The sequence below is a fragment of the Podarcis gaigeae genome, assembly GCF_964106915.1.
Source record: "Podarcis gaigeae genome assembly, chromosome: 8".
In the NCBI taxonomy this organism is placed as follows: Eukaryota; Metazoa; Chordata; class Lepidosauria; order Squamata; family Lacertidae; genus Podarcis; species Podarcis gaigeae.
The window spans coordinates 32,670,175-32,689,354 of NC_139684.1; the positions used below are offsets into that span (position 1 = coordinate 32,670,175).

The 19,180-nt window shown below is 40.4% G+C and overlaps 1 protein-coding gene across 9 annotated transcripts in view; it reads left to right on the forward strand.

Annotated features, from left to right (window-relative positions):
* PHKB (phosphorylase kinase regulatory subunit beta) overlaps window positions 1-19,180 on the forward strand; it is a 135,257-nt gene that overhangs the window by 66,953 nt on the left and 49,124 nt on the right. For all 9 annotated transcript variants that reach the window (XM_083750456.1, XM_083750457.1, XM_083750464.1 and 6 more), the window contains 6 exons: window positions 3,476-3,571; window positions 7,838-8,035; window positions 10,404-10,461; window positions 14,295-14,372; window positions 16,391-16,549; window positions 17,400-17,494. In XM_083750456.1, the coding sequence (XP_083606582.1) occupies window positions 3,476-3,571; window positions 7,838-8,035; window positions 10,404-10,461; window positions 14,295-14,372; window positions 16,391-16,549; window positions 17,400-17,494 (684 nt within the window). The remainder of the gene's footprint in view (window positions 1-3,475; window positions 3,572-7,837; window positions 8,036-10,403; window positions 10,462-14,294; window positions 14,373-16,390; window positions 16,550-17,399; window positions 17,495-19,180) is intronic.

Below are 19,180 nucleotides of genomic sequence, written 5' to 3' on the forward strand. Positions count from 1 at the left end.
CTTAACCTGAAACTGTTCTTAACCTGAGGTACTACTTTAGCTAATGGGGCCTCACGCTGCCACCACACTGCAGCGGCATGATTCTGTTCCTGAAGCAAAGTTCTTAACCCGAGGTACTGTTGCTGTGTTAGCAGAGTCTGTTACCTGAAGCCTCAGTAGCCTGAAGTGTCTATAATCTGAGGTACCACTGTACTGGAATCTGCTTCCAGCAACAACCCCCAGCATCCTCACAAAAACTGCCTCTGAATTTTAGTTACTTTTCAGAGCACTATTCTAGGAAAAAGAACAACAACTTGAGGGCCACATTCCCTCATGGGCAGGGTCCAAGAGGGCATAGTCAAATGGTGGGCAGGGCAAATGTGGGAAAAGTAAAGGATGTGACCCTTTCCTTTGTAAAATATTCTACATTCTAGCTATGCAGAAGTCATAAACAAACACACACAATCTCTACATCTTCCATCGGGCAAAGAAAGGGTGTTAATCACAGTTCAAGGGCACTTTCAAACCAGTCCAAATCACTTGAAGGCATTGAGCAGATCCAGTGAGGGGCATAATTTAAGGAAGAGGCATGGCTTGGGGAGAGTCTCAAAGGCAGATAGTGAGGCCTTTGGGGCTAATTTGAACCCCTTGTCCCCCCCCCCCCAGGCCAGAGGACCACACTCTGTGCTATTTTATTTGGAACTTGGGGCTACCACTCGATGGAATAACCATCCCATGTACACATTAAAATTCATTGTGGGTGACTAGACCTGCCCTAATCCTAGCCTCTGCTTATCCATTTAATTATTTTTATGCATTTTACTTCCCCTCCCCTTGGATCTGGAATCACTGGCTGCTGCTCTCTTTCTGTGCTACAACATTTTCTGATCATGAAGCAGTTGCTGTAAACAGTGCAGTTAGATTTTGTAGCATCGTTCCCCCCACCCCCGCCGCCAATTCCTGCCCCACACTGATCACACACTTGAAACCATGTAAATGAATGTAGATATTTGAGAACTATTTGAATGTGTGTTAAGGAGCAAGATGACATAATTGCAAATCCTTTAAAAAAATCAATCTTGGGTTGTTGACCTACGTTTGCCTTTGAAATACTGCAATATGTTTTTTTTAAAAAAAATGCACAAGATAGAAATTATACCATACGCGATTCAGTAACTCAGAACCAGTTGTTTTTTCTGTGAGATCTCTGACTGATAGAAAACTAGCTGTTGTTAAACTTTTTATATGAACAAATACTGTCTCAACATTTAGAAATGAAAAAATTAGGATTGGCAGGAAACAAAAGAAATTATATCCTGTAAAATTCTGTTCTATTAACAAAATGGAATAAACCTTAAATGACCTGAAAAATAAAATTTAAGTGGCCTTCAACATTTGTGTAACTGTCAAGAGCATATTACATGCTAACATTTTGTGCACATGGTATTTCCTTCAGTTTCACAAGCAAAGAATCAGATATCCTTGCCCCTAGGAGCTTAAAATCAAGACTAGGAAAGACAGCAGAGGGAAGGGAGGGAAATTTGAGAGTAGCAAGGGATGAACATGAGCTAATGCAGTCACAAATGTTAGCATCTGGGCCATCGTGAGCAGGCAGCACCTTTTAGCAGCTTTCAGGAGGGTTCCAGTGTCTCAACAGGGCACAGCACTGCACTGCACTGATACCTGCCCTGGTTTCCCTGTACGGGATGGCTAGGTGTGGAAACCACAATTTTAATGTCTCATAGTGCCCCAACAACACATAACATAGCAGAATAAAATGGTGGCTCCCAGTGCTTCAAACCACCTGGCACTGATCACAACCCTGCTTCTTGTCTCTGCTGTCTCCCTACCCCCAGCTAAACCTGCAAGTCAGAGAGAGCCCACCAGAGGCCACTTTGCCTAGAACCCCCTCAAACCTGACACAGGGCCAGACTTATGCATCATAATGTGTTCAAATCATGGGATGCATCCTCCGTACCCCATTGCAGAGAGTTCCCTCGACCTTGGGAGCCGTTTTTGGAACAAGACAGAAAGCCGCAGAGCTGCTTTTGCTAATGTCCCACAACTCCCATCAGCTCCCGGCAGCACAGTTGTGTTGTAATCCAAAACATCTGGAAGACACATAGTTGGCAAAAGCTGCAACATGGGGAGGGAGGAGGTTGGAAACCCCTGTTCCACATCTGGTTGTTTGCTTGCAATTGAATAAGGTCCCTGGCATATTCCTTTGTTGGGATGAGGGTAGGGTCATTTTACCACGTCAATGTTTTCTTTCCAAGATCTAGCGGATGTCACAGTAAGCATGGGAGCATCTGTCAGACACTCCAGCTCATTTGTTTCTTTTCACGAAGAATTAAATTTCTGACTTTGACATATTTCATAGGCACAGTAGGTAGGCAAACAGTTATCATGATAAACTGTTTGTAACACATTAGTGGTACTACAACACCATTTTAGCTTCTGCTACTAATTTGTGTGGATCTTGTCATCTGTTGCACTGTCAAATAAGACTGCTGTATTGTCATAGCTACAAGCCATGGCAGTGCACTCGCACTCTCAGCACAGTGGCCAACTGACCCAGGACATAGCAGCAAGGTGGGCTTATACTTTTGGCCCAGAAGGGGCTTCTTGACCCAACAGGTGTGGTCCCACAGCATTTTCATATTGATGTCTTGCATTTGATGTACCATCACCAGTGTGATGCAGTGGTTAAAGTGCTGGATTAGGACCTGGGAGACCAGGGTTCAAATCCCCACTCAGCCACAGAGCTCACTAGGCGAGACCTTGGGCCAGTCTCTCAGTCTAACCTAACTCACAGGTTTGTTATGGAGATAAGGAAGGGGAGAACCATGTTTGCCACCTTGAGCTCCTTGGAGAAAAAAAAGGGTTACAAATGCAATACTGTAAATACATAAATAAAATATCCCTACAAATTCTTCTTTTTCCCCCCATATAAATTTTTATTGGTTTTCCATTGATTATACATATATACAGTCTAGATTACATAAGTTGCATATAACATAGCTGTTACAAGAATCATATATATAGTACACAGTTAAGTTATTCTTCTTAAGCTCCTTGTTGGTAGTAGGATTTTCTAGATGCATCCAAACCACTATCCTGCTTCCAGATCTATATTCTTTGATCAAATTCTTTTTAGTCATCAAGTTATTGACTGTATAATTAAAGCTTTTATCTGTTTGCTAGAGGTGTAATTAAATAATAGTGGTAAAAAAAATGAGAAGATTTAAGTTTCTGTAATCTCAAATCTCCTATCTGCTAACTGGTTTTAAAATGTCTATTTAATCCCCTCAATATTAGTGAAATGGTATTATGTACATTTGTCTTGGAAATGTCATTGTCTATTTGAAGTTACTAGTATATGATTGCTGATAGCAATCATAATATTTGAAGAACCCATTCACTTTTCTTGTCTTTGCTATGCCAGGCTTGGGCTATCTATATCCTATGTTGTGTTAATTTTCTATTCCATTTACAGGGTTGCTCGTGGTCTGTCATATTTGTAGACCTTGATGCCCACAACCGGAACAGACAAACTCTTTGCTCATTACTTCCCCGAGAATCAAGGTCCCATGTAAGTAATTATTGATGAAACAGAGTTTAACAAAACATGGAGCAAATGCATCTGGGTATAGCTATTAGCTATACTGCCAGTTTAATAGTCTGTTTTTTATATATATTTGCTAAGCAAGATTTATAAACCCCTTAATAATATATGTGGTTTGCATAAGGGTATAAAATATTCATTTAAAAGTAGCAACATTAAAAACAGTAGATGAAATTAAATTATGAAAATAGGGGTAAGACCAACAGTTTATAAAAGAAATAAACACAATAAACTAAAGGTCTGCTGGTCAGGGAGAAATTACAATTTACTGTTTTAAGTACTACTGCACAAGGGAGATTTTTCTAGATAACTGCTATACTTGTCGTTCACAACAGGGCAAAGAGCAAAATCCTTTCATTTTAGAATGAGCACTTCTTCCCTGCTCCCGGGGCTTGAAAGTGGGTGCCACATTTTCAGGGTCCCATACCCCTCTTGGTCCCTCTTCAGGACCACAGTCTGCACTCCCTTCTTTCCCCCCTCTTTTTAATTATTTTTTATTAATTTTCCAAATTATTACAAATCAAACCAAATTAGGTTTCCCGCTCCTGTTACAAACATATGTCAATCATTTTCTCCCATAGCTGCATCGTTTCTTCTTTAGTGCTCAGTTGTCATCCTTCACTTGCCATTCGTCTGCACTCCCTTCTTTGCATGGACAGGCGGAGTCCCCAGATTCCGAGCCCCCCCCCATGTGGAATAACGACTCAAGACAACGTGCTATGGGATTAAATTGGCCACAACTTTATTAAATTTCAAATGTGGGTAGACCTTGGCTTAGGCATTGGGCGTTCTCCCTCCCCAGTCCCCAGCCGGGGACCTAGGGAGCATCAGGGTTATCCAGTGTTTGTGTGGGAGATGGGCCGGCTCTGGAGAACATATGTTCAAGCGGAGATAGCCGCCCCTGTTACGCCGCCGCCACAGGGGAGAGCAATGACGACCTTTCGGTGTACGGTCAAAGCCTCCCTTCAGAAACCCCTTTAACGGGGAACCCTGGTATCGCCGCCGCAAAGAGGAAGATGGACAAAAGGATTCCACCCAAGGCCTGATACCGCCAAAGTTGTGACGTTTTGCTACGGGAAAGGTGAAACCTGCCAATGCAGGGAAATTCCTTTCCGGCCCTTTGACAGCGACCTTAACGTAGCAGCGCCCGCATACCTGTGAAGAAAAGTTAACCTGCAAAATAAGGCATTAACTGAGGGTGGGAGAAGCTCTGGAGCCAAGTGAGGATTCCCAGGTAAGATCCTCCCTCTATTGTGTGGGCAGGTAATCCCTCCCCTACCTGGCCTGATCTCCTTGGCAACGCTTCCCCCAGGTGGGATTGGACAACTGACTGGGGTAGGTGGAGACCTCCAGGTATCCCACCTGAGGGAAGGCAAAGCCAAGCCTGTGCTGATGGAGCCGCTCCAGATCCAGGGGCTGCGCGCGTCCACGCAAAGGTCGCCCCCTGTTTTATGCAAAGATACACCAAAGGCTGGGTATGTCTGCAATGGGACTGAATGGGGGGGGGGAACCTTTTTTACTTTCCTTCTATGTGATTTACTAAGGACCCCTCCTCATTAGAACCGTCGGTTTAACTGACCCAAGCAGGTTGATTAAGGTCTGTGTGGAGATAAACTTTAACCAAAAGTATGCTTTATGGAGATCGAGAAGCAATAAGAACTTTTGGAATGGCGCAGCAATTAATTCAGAGTCGCCATGTTGCCAAAGGATTTATAGCCGGGAGGAGGAACGGACTTGTTTTCAGACTGCATTCCTGGTGAATCTCCTCAGAGGTTTTGAGAAAGGAGGCAGATTGGTGAAGATTAACGACGCTAAGACAGTTTTGATGTATGCAAGTGATGTTATATGGAAAACGTCTGGATATGGCTACTGGATAAAAAAATAATAATATCCACGCAGGATTACAAACTGTTTTAACCAGCTTGTGGAGACTATCAGAGGTCACAAAGAGAAAGCAAAAATATATGAAAATAACAACAAGAGACGTGGAAAAACAATAAGAAAGGACTGGATAGTATTGTGAACATCATATGGTTAGATTTGTGGACATTAAAACAGCAGCAAGAAGCAAGAAGTTGATTGGATCCCCTTCGGAACTTGAAATATGGGTACCCCCAACAAAAATTTAAAATTCGGCTGTGTAATTTGGAATTTATGTAATTTGGTTTGATTTGATGTGATTGGTCGGTTAATAAAAAAATTCTTTTAAAAAAAAGATTGAACTTATAGCCCTTCTAACCACAGAGATAGTTTGAAAATGGGAAGGCATATAGATGTGGTTAATAAAATAAAATGCAGGCCAAATGTATATGGTTTTTTTTTAAATAAATAAATCTTTTAAAATATATAAATCCAGACCTTTCCTTTTTCCAAGAACCAACTTAAGGCTTTTGCATTTGAGGGCAACAGTTCCAAATCAACATGCATACTTAATGTTGTTTGGCTGCTGCTGAGTTCATGAAAATTTATATTAATTACATGCACCTGAAACATGCAAATCAACTTCAGTTCTCCAGCTCATGGCCTATTTGCAGCATGAATTCCAGAGCTGAACATATTAGCCACACTTATAAGTTGTCTGCATTGTCTCTAAATAGTGTGGGTGGAAGGCACAGCCCGTGTTCCTTCCCTCTCTGGGCGTTAGACCTCTAAAAAATTATAGTGTGGGGGATCTTAAGGACATAAATATATGTCACTTGCCTCTGGGGCTGGTAGTTTACATGTTGGCTTTTAGATTATTTTCTTGGGGAAGGCCCTTCTGTGAGGCCAAGTTAATATGACATAAGATGCCTTTAATCAAGAATGCTATTTCAGTGTTAGGTACTTTTCATTAGCATCACAGTGTGCTCTTGTTCATCGTCTTAAAATTAACAGTCATGGCATGATGCCTTGTTCTTCATTCCTGGATCTGGTAGCATTTCCACAAATTAAGCAACACATTAATCTTCACTGCTAGCGCTGCATTTGCCTCATGGAAGAATTAGAATTTAATTTTAGAAAATTAAAAGAAAATGGCACAGACAGCTATTTTGTTTATATTTTCTTTCGCTCTTGAACGCTGCAAATAAAATGTATTTCCCTCGGGACCGTTGATTTCAGCATTGCAATATTTAGTTCACATGCATCTGAATACATATGGATCACTAACACAATGAAACGTATTCTCTATACAGTTTCTCCTGGTTGTAAACTTTCAAGATTTCTTTCCATTATTTCTCATGGGATTTTGAATAACTGTCATTCAGTTACCGTAGCTTATATTTTCTGCAGCCCTGATGTTGAAACTATTTTACCTAATTTATTGGTTTTTCTCCAAACTCTCTTTGCAAAGGAAGCCTCCTTTGGGAGTTTGCTATTTGCTCAATATATATTAGCGTATTAAAAATGTGCTGATTTCTGAGACCTCTCTAGAGTTTCAGTACTAAATTGTTGATGAGTATTTCAGATGTAAACAAGGAACATGGATAAACATGGTTCTTAAGTAATTATAATATTTCTTTAAATGCTTGAATGCAAATAGTTTTAGGGCTTGAGACGATCTGTGCAATTGTTATAGATGCAGCAGAAACAGTTGGCCCAATCTGGTTTTAAAAGGATCCAATCCAGAGGGTACACAGCTCCAGAGGGTACACAGAAGTCTTATACAAAGTGCTTTCAATTTCAGGGTCAAAGCAGCTCCATTCACACATTCTCACTTTCTTTAGCAAGCAGCTCCTGACACTGAAGTATGAGAGGAAATCTCCAATCATCGGAGCTTCATGTGGAACACCCAAGGAACTTTGGATTGGAGTTATTGAATGAGGGGGACTTTTATGTGTAGCTATTAAAGTAGGGATGGGAAACCTTTGGCCTACAGGCCAAACAGGTGATGTCAGGTGTGGAGCAGGTATAATATATGGCTGGATTGGTTGCTCAGGCTCTACAAAAAGCAGGATTGAACTCTCTGCCACGCCAGTGTGCCAACTTTCATCTGTGCATAGGACAACCTGCCTGACAATCACCTGATGTCATTATGACATCAGATGATTGACAGGTGGGTCACGACACCCCTCTGGTCAAAGTTGACTTGTGGGGGTGGGGGAGATAAAGATTTGGTTTGCCAGGCCAACAAAAGTTTCCAACCTATGTATTAAAACATAGATAAGTAGCTCCCATTATCTAGATTCCAGTTTCATGTTTCATTTCGCTCTGTATCATCCATAATTTAGAAAACATCCCTTTTTCTTCTGCCAGAACACTGATGCTGCCCTCCTGCCCTGTATTAGCTATCCTGCCTTTGCTGTAGATGATGAAGCTTTGTACAGCCAAACAATTGACAAGGTGGTTAGGAAGCTGAAAGGAAAATATGGATTCAAACGGTTTTTGAGAGATGGCTATAGAACTGCATTGGAGGACAAAAATCGACATTATTACAAACCAGCAGAAATTAAGGTAAAGGGTCTGTTCATGTGATACTGGAAAGGATTGGCTTATGTGTGCCCAAATGTTTGATGTGCAGTTGTGTATAGGATTTGTTCCTTCTTCATTGAAATGTGTTTTCTATGATTACCAGGCAAGGAAATTCCAGATTTCCCACTGTGAATAATTTTTAAACTATTAATTACCTTGACTCTGAATGTCAGATTCAGATTTCTAATTAGCTTCACTGTACTGACATGCTTGGGTATGCTTGAGTGCAGATTCTATTAGTGCTTCCTATATAATCTATTGGTTTAACAAAAAATTCTAATGTTAGGTTACTTTTGATCAGATTTCCTTGTTGATTCCTCTTACATTCCCACCTGTCAAAATATCTTAATGCAGAGGTGGAGAACCTCAGGTCCTCTGGGCCTCTCTAACCCTCAGGACTCGTCCCAGGCCACCCCATCTCACCCTAGGTCACACCCCAGGTCTCACCAGCCTTGCTTCACACACTCCTTTTCCCTGGAATGTGTCGTCTTGCTGACCTTGATGCTGAGATTAGTGTGTTTGTAAAAACTCTGACTTTCCTACCTAGAATGTAGTCCACTATACAAGAGTCACATCCATTACTCCTGCTTTTGCCTGTAGTCACATCTACTTTTACCCCTGGCCCTCCCCACCACTGGCATGTGGCTTCTGGAAGATTGGTCATGTGGCTCTCAGGCTGAAAAGGTTCCCCACCCCTGACTTAATGGAAAGAAGCTATTGCAACTACTGTTTTTGGTACTTGATGCCTAAGAGCAATGTTTACTGTACAGATTACCAAGCTGCTTCACTATAATTGAAATTTGTTCCAGGTAATCCATTAGCAGTCTTGGTTGTGAGATTAGATGGCTTTCAAGTTCCTTCTAAAAGTACAGTTCTGTGATTCTAAAGTTTGTGATTCACCTTCTGGTAGAGCCACAGCTCCCATGTGTTTTGCATGCAGAAGCTCCCAGGTTCAACCCCTGGCATTTCCAGTTAGGGCTGGGAGAGAACCTTGTCTGAAATCTTGCAGAGTTGCTGCCAGTCAATGCAGACAGTGTATGGCTAGATGGAGTAATTGTCTGACTCATATCATGTGGCAGGCCTAGGAAAGAGGAGACCCTGGAAACTCATGTCCAGTCTCAGAAGACCAAAAGGGACTGGACAGCCCATTGGTTGGGCTCATTATCCAGCAGCTTCATTTATTTAGGAGAGGAAGTATACAGTTCTGTGACCCATTCTGAAGCTGCCTTATACCAGGCCAGATCATTGGTCCATGTAGCTCGATATTGTCTTCACTGACTGCCAGCAATCTTCAGTGTTTCAGCGTAGAGTCTTTCTCAGCCCTGTGTTGAGATGCTAGGGATGGAATCTGGAATTTATGCATGTAATGTACATGCTATGTCACTGAACTCCCTAATTCTTGACCCATTAGCCATGCTTAATTGCTCAGGAATGGTACATCTCCACTCCGTGTGCTGACATGCTCCACCCAAGAATGAATTGAGATGTGAGCCATCTTTCAAGACAGATTATCCCTCTGAGTGGGAATGGGGGTGGGGGGCAGGGCAAGTGGTACATGTGAACTTACATTTTTGAGTTAAGCCTGGCTTAACTGTTTTAATCCTGATTTTGCTTAGTGAAATCTGTGGAGAAAGACAGAGGTTCAGTTTCAAGTGTTCTTTTAATCCCTGCAAGAACTACCAAAATGGAGAACAACTTCATTCTATAAAGGGGAGCAGAGAAGAGCCAGCAAATCATATGAACCATTAGCCTTGGCACTTCTTTGCAATCTATTTTTAGCGAAGGAGATGGTTGTGGTAGCTTTGGGTGTGCAGTGCCCAGGAGTGCTGCATCAGCACTTTTCTCCCTGATTGATTTGTTTAGAGGTAAATGTGCTTACATTTCGAACTCAATGTACAGTTTGTTTCCCCCTAACAAACAGCTGAGTTATTTATCATTTTATTTAATTTCACAGCTGACTACAGGCTGGAGTGTATTAATAACCAAATTTCTATGTGCTTCAGAGTATTAATGTTTGCCATTAAAGGCTGTCTGAATAGAATCCTTGCTTTTCCTTCAAATGCTTTTGTTTTTGCCTTTTTCAATTCAAATGAAAATTTCCTTGCTGAAAATAAAAAGCCTGTGATGCATTTTGTGCATAAAATTAGGCTACAACACTTTTTGAAAGTCCCATGGATCTTTTTGCAGCAAGCTGAAATTTCCCTCCTCCTTTAAAAAAAAAAGTTGTTGCATCTAAATGAATAATTTGTTTTCATGTTTATCTTTGGTTTCTTTGATGTAGTGGGAAATTTGAATAGATTTTCAGAAGCAACACAAATGCATCTTAAATTCTCCCCTTTTCTAATTTCAGCTCTTTGATGGGATTGAGTGTGAATTTCCTCTCTTTTTTATTTTCATGATGATTGATGGTAAGTATGACTTTACTTTGTTATTCTGTCAGAGATGAGTCTTGGAATTCAATAATAAAATGTTTTTAGCAATCCAAGAGGGAAGGCTATAATCTACTTATGCCAAGGTTTTCAGGGACAATGTTGCTGCCAAAGTATAACTAATGGAATGATTTCAGCTCTTGTAGAATAAACTTATTTTCTGTTATGAATTTTATATCTGAGTGTGCAATGCTCCATTGTGCACATCAGTTTTTACTTCTGAGAAGAGTGATTGGGTTTGTTTATGGCCAGGAAAATTTCAAAAGTTCTGTTCTGTCCCTTCACCGCAAGTCTCCTCAATGCAAATACTTTAAGCTGAATTTATCTTGTTTCTGTCATCAGCAACAACATGTCCTGTTTTGCTGCCTGAGGCCAAATGGGAAGATGTTCCCCAACTCCTGCCTCTCCCAGGTCTTCCTTACCCGGGTTCCACAGTGGCGCCCGCAAAGCAGTGGCAGCAGCAGGTTCCAGTGAGATCTCACGAGATCTTGTGGAGCTTTCACGAGATCTTGTGAGGTGGAAATGGCAGAATCCACTTCAAAATGCAGAAGTGGATCAGATATCCATTGAAACGAATGAAGAAAGCCATACACTCATGAGATTCCCTTGTGCTCTAGGCATGTCTCTAAATCATTGTGACCCCCCCTGATATTGCTGGACTACAGCTCCCATCATTCCTGATTGTTGCTCATGCTGGCTGGGGGGGTGGGCACACGTTAGTCACCCCTCCTCTCAGTATCATCAGTGTCATTGTAACTTGCTTCAAAGTACTAATTTATCGAGTAGCCCTAAATGAATTGATTTGCCATGCAAATGTCCATTTTGTCCATCATTCTGGTTCTAGGAGTGGCCAGCTTGATAGGTTCAGGACAGCCACAAGCAGGGCATGAAAGCATTCACCTTCCCTGAGTCTTTATCCCCAGCAGCTGATATTCAGCTGACACATGGCCTCTGAATGTGAAGCCTCTGTTTTGCTTCCATACCTGGTAGCTGTTAATGGACTGCCCATTTTCTAATCCATTTTTAAAAGCCACCTAAGCTAATTGTAGTCATCACATTTCCCACAAGTCAGTTGCGCATTGTTTGAAATAGTTTCTCTTGTCAAACTGACAAAATACTTTCTTACAAGCCATCAATTTCATTGGGAGACTCTAAAAGCATTAGTTGTTATCTGAAAGAATGAAACATTTTTTAGCCATCTGGTCATTCCATACCATTCCCACTGCACACCATTCATGATTTTATAAAACTCTTTATCATGTCCCATTTTGTGAGATTAAACAATTAAATTAAAATGAGAGAATGAGGAGAGAATGCTGGCATGCAGGTTCCTTAGATAGTTTGATTTCATCTTAGCCGTGAGCTTGTGGGGTTTTCTTTGTATTTATCACGTGTAAGTCTCTCCTGGGGCTCTTTGCCCTCAATCTGCGAAGTTAAGAGATGAGCAAATTATCATAATTCTCCATTTGGAGTTTCTGCAGCAAAAGAGCATGGATTCCATTTTCTCTTGTAAGTTGATGGACATTAGAGTTTCCAGATCAGGATGTAACTTAGTGATACAGCACATGCTTTGCATACAGAAGGGACCAGGTTCAATCCCTGGCATCTCTATGAAGGGCTGGGTAAAACTCCCTTCCGAAACCTAAGTTCCAATGTGTTCTGTAGCAAACATACAATATTGCATTTTTTCCTCAATATTCATGCAGCATTGGAAATATGCAAAAAGAGAATTCCTAGCTAAAGTCTTGTGAAGCCTGGTGTGTAGTTAGCACCTTTTGAATGATTAATGAGAGCATATATGTGTCATAAATCTTTTATAAAACCTGTGTAAGGTAAGTGGGTATTATTATCCCCATTTTACATGTGGGAAGCTTGCTGAGATGGTGATTTACCATAATTCTCCTAGCTGAGTTCATGGTTTAAGTGAAATTTGAATCAGTACTTCCTGGCTCAGATTTAATACTCCTAGCCACTGTACAAGAGCAGGTTTTTTTTTTAATGTAGCTTTCCAGGACAATAATCCATTGAAAGAGGCATTTGCATGTTGAATAATTAGAAAAACGAAAAAAATTAGAAAAACGAAGAAAATTAAAAATCAGAGAAGACTACGAATTTGAGCCCTCTGGATAGGAACAGAATAGTATCCATTATGCGCAGCACCTTATATAATGGTAGTAATGGCAGTAGTGAAATGTCAAACTTTTAATCTAAAAAGGGAGGGCAAAAATGAAAATTAATAGGGAGGGAGGAGGAAATAAGCAAACTCAGGTACAGGTTCTTTGTTACTAGTTCTTCTAATGACCAGATGGTGTAGGGATGTTCAAAAAGAGGAGAAGCCAAAAGTTGCTGCTCTCTCAGCTGTGTCCATGGAATGACCCTGCATCCCTTCTCTTTCCACCTACCTTTTCAGCCTGATGTAATGTAGTGTAATGGCTGCTTGATAGAGTACCTTAGGTTTGGTGATGGCAACTCCATGAAGGATCAGTCTATCAATTACTATTAGCCATTATGGCTAAATGGAGCATGCCTGTATATAGACAATATACCAGATGCTTCTCCTATTGATGTATAGAGGCATCTGTCTGTCCATACTAGAAACAATGCTGAACTAGATGGATCTTTTTGTTTGACCGAGTAAGAAAATTCATTTGTTTCTGCCATTAGGATTTTCATTTATGGAGGCAGGCCCTAAAGCCACAGCACTGTAAAAAAATGGTGAGAATAACTACTGGTAAAAATAACTCTAGCTGAAACCTCATCTAGTTCAAAAGAAATATTTTTTTTTTGCTTTGCAGCCTTGGTCTTAAAGGAAATATAAAATCTGGAATTGTATATGCAATTTAGTTTCTAGGAAAGGGGGAAATGGAACAGCCAAGAAGTGTGAATTACAGACAAATGTCACCAAATGAAAATCCACACTGATCACAGCTTAACACTGTGATCCTAAGAGCATGTAGGAAGTCAATTTGCCACTGCATTACCTCTACCTGAGAGGGGAATTTATTTTCAGCCAAGAGACGCTAAAGTAGTGGGGATGAATGCAACACATGAAAAAGTGACTTTGTGGACTTTTGTGGTAGCTGGATTGAGAAGAGCATGCATAGGGAACAGATTTTGTAATTCACTGGGATTGTTCAAGCACTGAAGAGTTTGAAATTCATAATCTCCCATTCCTTCCTCCTCTCATGTGTTGACATTTGCTTGCAGCAGATCACACTTTGCCAATTTGCCTGCACCATGTTTTGCTCTTGACTGGATTGCCAGAATTAGATCCTAACTTGCAAGCAAGCACAAAACATAGTCAGTAGTCACATGGAACCCTAAACCATGGTTTAACATTACATGCACGAGCCTCATGCTGGCATATTTCCCTTTGCTTCTATGGTGCAGTCATGAAAAGGAGATCAGAAGCATTTCAGCCAACTTTGGTTTGTTGTTATGACTGAACTGGGACAAACTGGTTAGTTTTAATTGTGGATTGTCCAAACAACCCAACTTCAAACTGTAGTCAAGGATCAAGGCTCATGCTCTTAACTCTAATGGTGTTTGAACTAGACCACAGCTTGCTGGGTTGGATAAAATGGCAAACTATGTTTTGCAGGGTGGAAATCACTAATTGAACAAGGCAGGAGGCCCCACATGAGCCCAAGGCTCCCTGATACTAGTTCCCATTTGAATGACCCCATTATTGCTCACAAGAGCACTTCAAAAATGGCCTCCCGTCCAACCATCATGGCGCAAAATATCTGAAATGATGCTGACACTTATTATAAGCACTATCTTTCCTTAATTGTTCCTGGAATTGCTTTTAGGAGTCTTCAAGGGTAACACTGAGCAAGTCAAAGAATATCAAGAGCTTCTGGATCCATTGCTACAGCAATCAGCAGAAGGTACGGTGCAGCAGTGACACTGGAGAAATCTGAACTTTTACAAATGCAAATGATGGGGGTGGCCCTACAGCGTGGAACTGTAGCGAGTGCAGATCAAATCCCAGAGAATATGCCTATGTTCTTACAAAAGCAGAGCTCCAGGCCAAGTGTGAACATAAAACGTGATTCATTTCTCCAGTAAAATATGGCTCATAATAAAATGGAGTTCATTAACTGGTGAAAGAAACGCTGATAGGTTAAATGTTAGGTTTGCGCCAGAATCATTTCCCGCCCCCACTCCTGCTGTTATTTACTCAGTTGCATGAGAGACCTTATAGCTAGTAATTAGAAAAGCCTGAGCATGTGATCCATTTTTAAAAAAATATTATTTTAAGTATGGAAAAGCTTTCCATAATATATGTGTTTTAATATATGTAATATATGTGTCAATAGAGGTGGTTAGCCATGAATATGATACACTGGTTGCAGTTTGGTACATCAGAGGATGGAGAGACCACACATTAAACTAGGCATGGCAATAGTTGCTCACTTCCCTTTCTCTATGTAGTTGTTTCTCGCTCCCTTTTCTGACACCTCTTGCCTTCTAACCCTTTCCAAGCCTGAAAACGTGAAAAGGTAGTTTCAGTTCCTGCAGCTCAGAAAAGGGCAGTGATTGCTTTCTCCAGACTTTGGATTGCACCGTATACTTATCTCAGCCGCCTCCTGCAACTTAAACAATTTGGGAAGAATGCCTGAGATGTTGCTCCCTCCCATTTCTTATTACATAAATTATGGAAGATCTATCATTTACTGAACAAAAATTTCGCTTATAATTTCATACATAGCACCCCTACTGACATAGCATTTAACTTCCATTGCAGTTTTGTGTGTGTGTGTGGTCATATTTGATTTCATTAAATAAACACACATGCCCTCACTCACCCTGTACAGTATAATTAATATTCTGATTAATAACTGTTGAAGCGCAGTTAATGAGGGCAAAACTTGGGGGGGGGGACTCCCTATTTTAAAGAAGTTTCAGTTTAAGATCACGTTCATCTGCTAAAAACTCCAAACAGTACTTTTGGTTGGGATTACTTTGTGCTGTATTCGCACGCTCAATTTACACAGAAGTTCTAGGGTGAAACTAGATGTGAGGTGGTCATACACTTACCTTGCTGTGTCTGTAAAATAGATGTGTTTGCAATTCCCCCCTACTCGACCAGCTTATCTCTACTTCCAATCACAAAGTGGAAAGCAACTTTAAAAGAGGGAGAGAGGTGGACAGGGAAAGAACTGCAGACGATTGGAGACTTCAGCTCCCTTGCCCTTTTCTGTCCATGCTGCACTTTTTATGGGACTGCCATCATCGTATCTAGTTTGACCTTAGCAAGAAGGTACAAACAGTCAGACTTCTTCCAGTGTAACCAACCCTCCTCTCCATTTTGTTCCTCGTTTGCACGGGAGAATTTGAGTGCACCCTTTAAATAGCACATGAGAATTAAAAGTGTATAGCCTTATTGTAGAGGACAGTGGCCTAAATGCAAGAATCCACAGCTAGTTCGTGTATTTTCTCTTTCACTGATAAATACATCAGAGGTGACTGAAAACATTTTTGCTTATCATCAGCCTTCTACTTTTTTCAATCCAAGATTTAGGCTCATTTTTATTCTGGCCTGAAGCTTTTGTATGCCTTTACCAATAGCAGTTGTACATATTTTCTCTTCTGTTGCACAAGAGCAACAATAGTACCTGTAAAGAAATGCAGGGGATTTTTTCCCCTCCCATCTGTAAAACATTACTATTTTTTCGGAACCAGTTTATAGGCACTGCATCTGTTCAGTCAAGAAGAGAGACATAAATAAACCTGTGCTCAGGATAGCAGTTAAATGTTCTTAGCTGACTGGCATCGAATTATAACTAGGAATGACAATCAGCAAGTTTTTACTTCATTTGCCTTGTGCATGGGGGATACATTTCCTCACTTTGTAATAATGTAATTTTACATGTCTTCAAGTACATATTTTAAAACTTTGCAGGCTTTCCTGTTGTGCCTAAGTATTATTATGTGCCAGCTGACTTTGTTGAACTGGAAAAGAAAAATCCTGGCAGTCAGAAACGATTTCCCAGCAACCATGGGCGAGATGGAAAATTCTTTCTCTGGGGACAGTCGCTTTATATCATTGCAAAACTTCTTGGTAAGTAGACACCTGCAAAAGTAGAAGAATTTGAATTTTCTCAGATTTGATATGTGCCCCTGCTTGCCTCCAAAGTTGTATTTGTGTGACTATGAGAACTTTCAGACTGTGTTTGTCACCTGATGGTCAGTTCAGATTTAACACATTAGCCCAATTGAGATAGAATATTCTTGAACCAACGATTAATCAGTTTAATGGGCAGAGAATAAACCACTCACCCACCTGGTTTCTCCTTGCCTCACCCCTCATATCCCTAGCTTCAACACTGGTGGTGTGACTTGTTTCCTCTCACAGCCAAATACAAAAGTATGGTTTAAGCAAGGCTTCCTAACCAGGACATGAAGCCAGAGTAAACAGGGGTTAAACTACAGTTTCCTGGTGTAAATGTAACAAGAAACTGTGGTTTGAACAAGCTTCACCTTCAGTGCTGAAGATGGAATGGTGGGAGGAGTATGTGAGCACATGTTTTGTTCATGGTTTATTGGCCTGAGATCATTATCTCTGAACTAGGTCTTTGTACACATTCAAAAATATTTCTATCAGAATGGATAGCCTGTGCAGCTTTCATGTAGATAGCCCTATGAGCCGAAACTGGATTCATGATCACTGTAATTCACAAAACCTGCTACAATCACCATGTATGGATAACCCATTCTGGAAAAATATGTTCACATGCATTGAACCATTGAAATACCAGCTTCTACATTTCATCACTTTTCTTGGGATTTATTCAAATGCCAAACTTTAAATCCATTGCTTTTTTATTCTTGCATGCTCCAGAGTAATAATGATGACAAATGCTTTGGGCTATAAAGAGACAAATGATGAATTGTTGGTGGTTTGCTTTCAGTTGACGGTTTAGTAAGTGTTAAAGATATCGACCCAGTGAAGCGTTACATACCTCCCCAAGATCAACGGAACGTTAGCATGAGATATTCAAATCAGGTATGATTGTGTTTAATAAGCTGATTTTTTAAAAAATACAGTTGAGAGGCATGCCATTTATTAATATGTTGCAGCAGTAGTAATATTGCATTAGTCCCTGCTGGGGTTTGTTCTGTACGAAACAAATACTAAGAGTTCAGATGGCGTAAGTGAACTCTATGCATCCTCAGAGAAAGTGCTGGGTAGACATTTATTTTGAGTGGCTTGTTAAAGTTTCTGGCTGCCCGAAACTTTATTTTACTTTTAATAGGATGGTATACCAGCCTGAACAGAGCAAGCTATAACTTCAGATAGTAAATGGCAAGGTGAGGTAGTGTTATGGCCACTTTTAACTTCATGGACCTGTTTGTTGCAGTGTGTTTCTCCTCTGCTGGCTGGGGGGGGGGGGGAAATACCCACATGGTTTACTTTTTCAGCGGAGTATTTGCTCTTTCTCACTTTGGGGCAGTTGAGGTTGTAGCATCAGCCAGGTCTTCAGAAAAGCTTTCTTGAAGAAGTGACTCTCTCCTTCCCCCCAACATAGTGGTGCTCTAGGGGTCAGATCATTCAACTAAGTACATGCTCAGTGTACTTAGTTGCTCAGTGTATCTGCCCCTTCCCATATGTGTGTAATGGGAGGGACCATGTGAATAGGCTTATGATGTGAACCATGTGGCTATAGGTTAATTTTATTATTTTATTATTTTATTTATTTATAATATTTTATACCTCTTAATGTGCATAGACCCTATGCCAGTAGAACCGAAATATAAATACTTGTCACAAAATAAAGCAAAGAAACAATTAAAACATTAAAAACAGAACAGTGCAGCAAAACATAATCTAGGGAAAGCCTGCTTATTCCCTTCCGTAAGTAGATAAGGATGTGGAAGGTGGACCAGGCACACCAGGTGGGCAGGGAGAGCAAATCCCCCCTCCACCTACCCAGAGATAGTACACTGTGGATCCATCAGTTCTGTTCCATCTGGATCACAGCTCACATGGTAATAGTTCTAGGTATACTGCAGTACAGAAAATAAAGTCAAGTCTGATTTTTGTTTTTTTCCTCATGACACAAATGTCAGACATCTTTCACTGATACCCCTAACTCTCATTTCATTTCATTATTTTTATTTATTTATTTTTTGAAATACTTTATCTGAATGTTTGCTAATGTATGCATAGTCATAGTGTACAGATGAAAGTTACAGATGCCCCTGTCTGTGTTTGGTTTGAAGTGTTAAAAGAACCGGCCAAAAATGGAATCTGAAACTGGAACACAAAACGTTTCACCTAATAATGATGTCTTCAGAACCCAAACACCACTTCACTTCTTAAAAGTGCTTTCTTCCTTTTCCTCTACAAAATGTATCAAATTAAACCATCTCATTTTCAAAAGCAAATTAAAAAAATCCATTTAGTCATCTCAATGTATATAATGTTAGATAGGCTTGTGGAAGCAAAATCAATCAGCCCAAATTTAACACTTTTTAAAAAAGCAATCCCATTCATTAATGGGGTTCATTGAAGTTATTCTCATTAGTAATAAAACAATTTAATCAGACTCAAGGTTTGTTGTAACACAGATTGCCATTACAAAAGTCTTTTTCTAGTAATTGGCACCATTTTATATAAGCAGTTATCTTGGATCCAAATCTATCAAAAGCAGCTTTTTCTGGCACCAAAAGCTGGAATTTAAGCATGAAG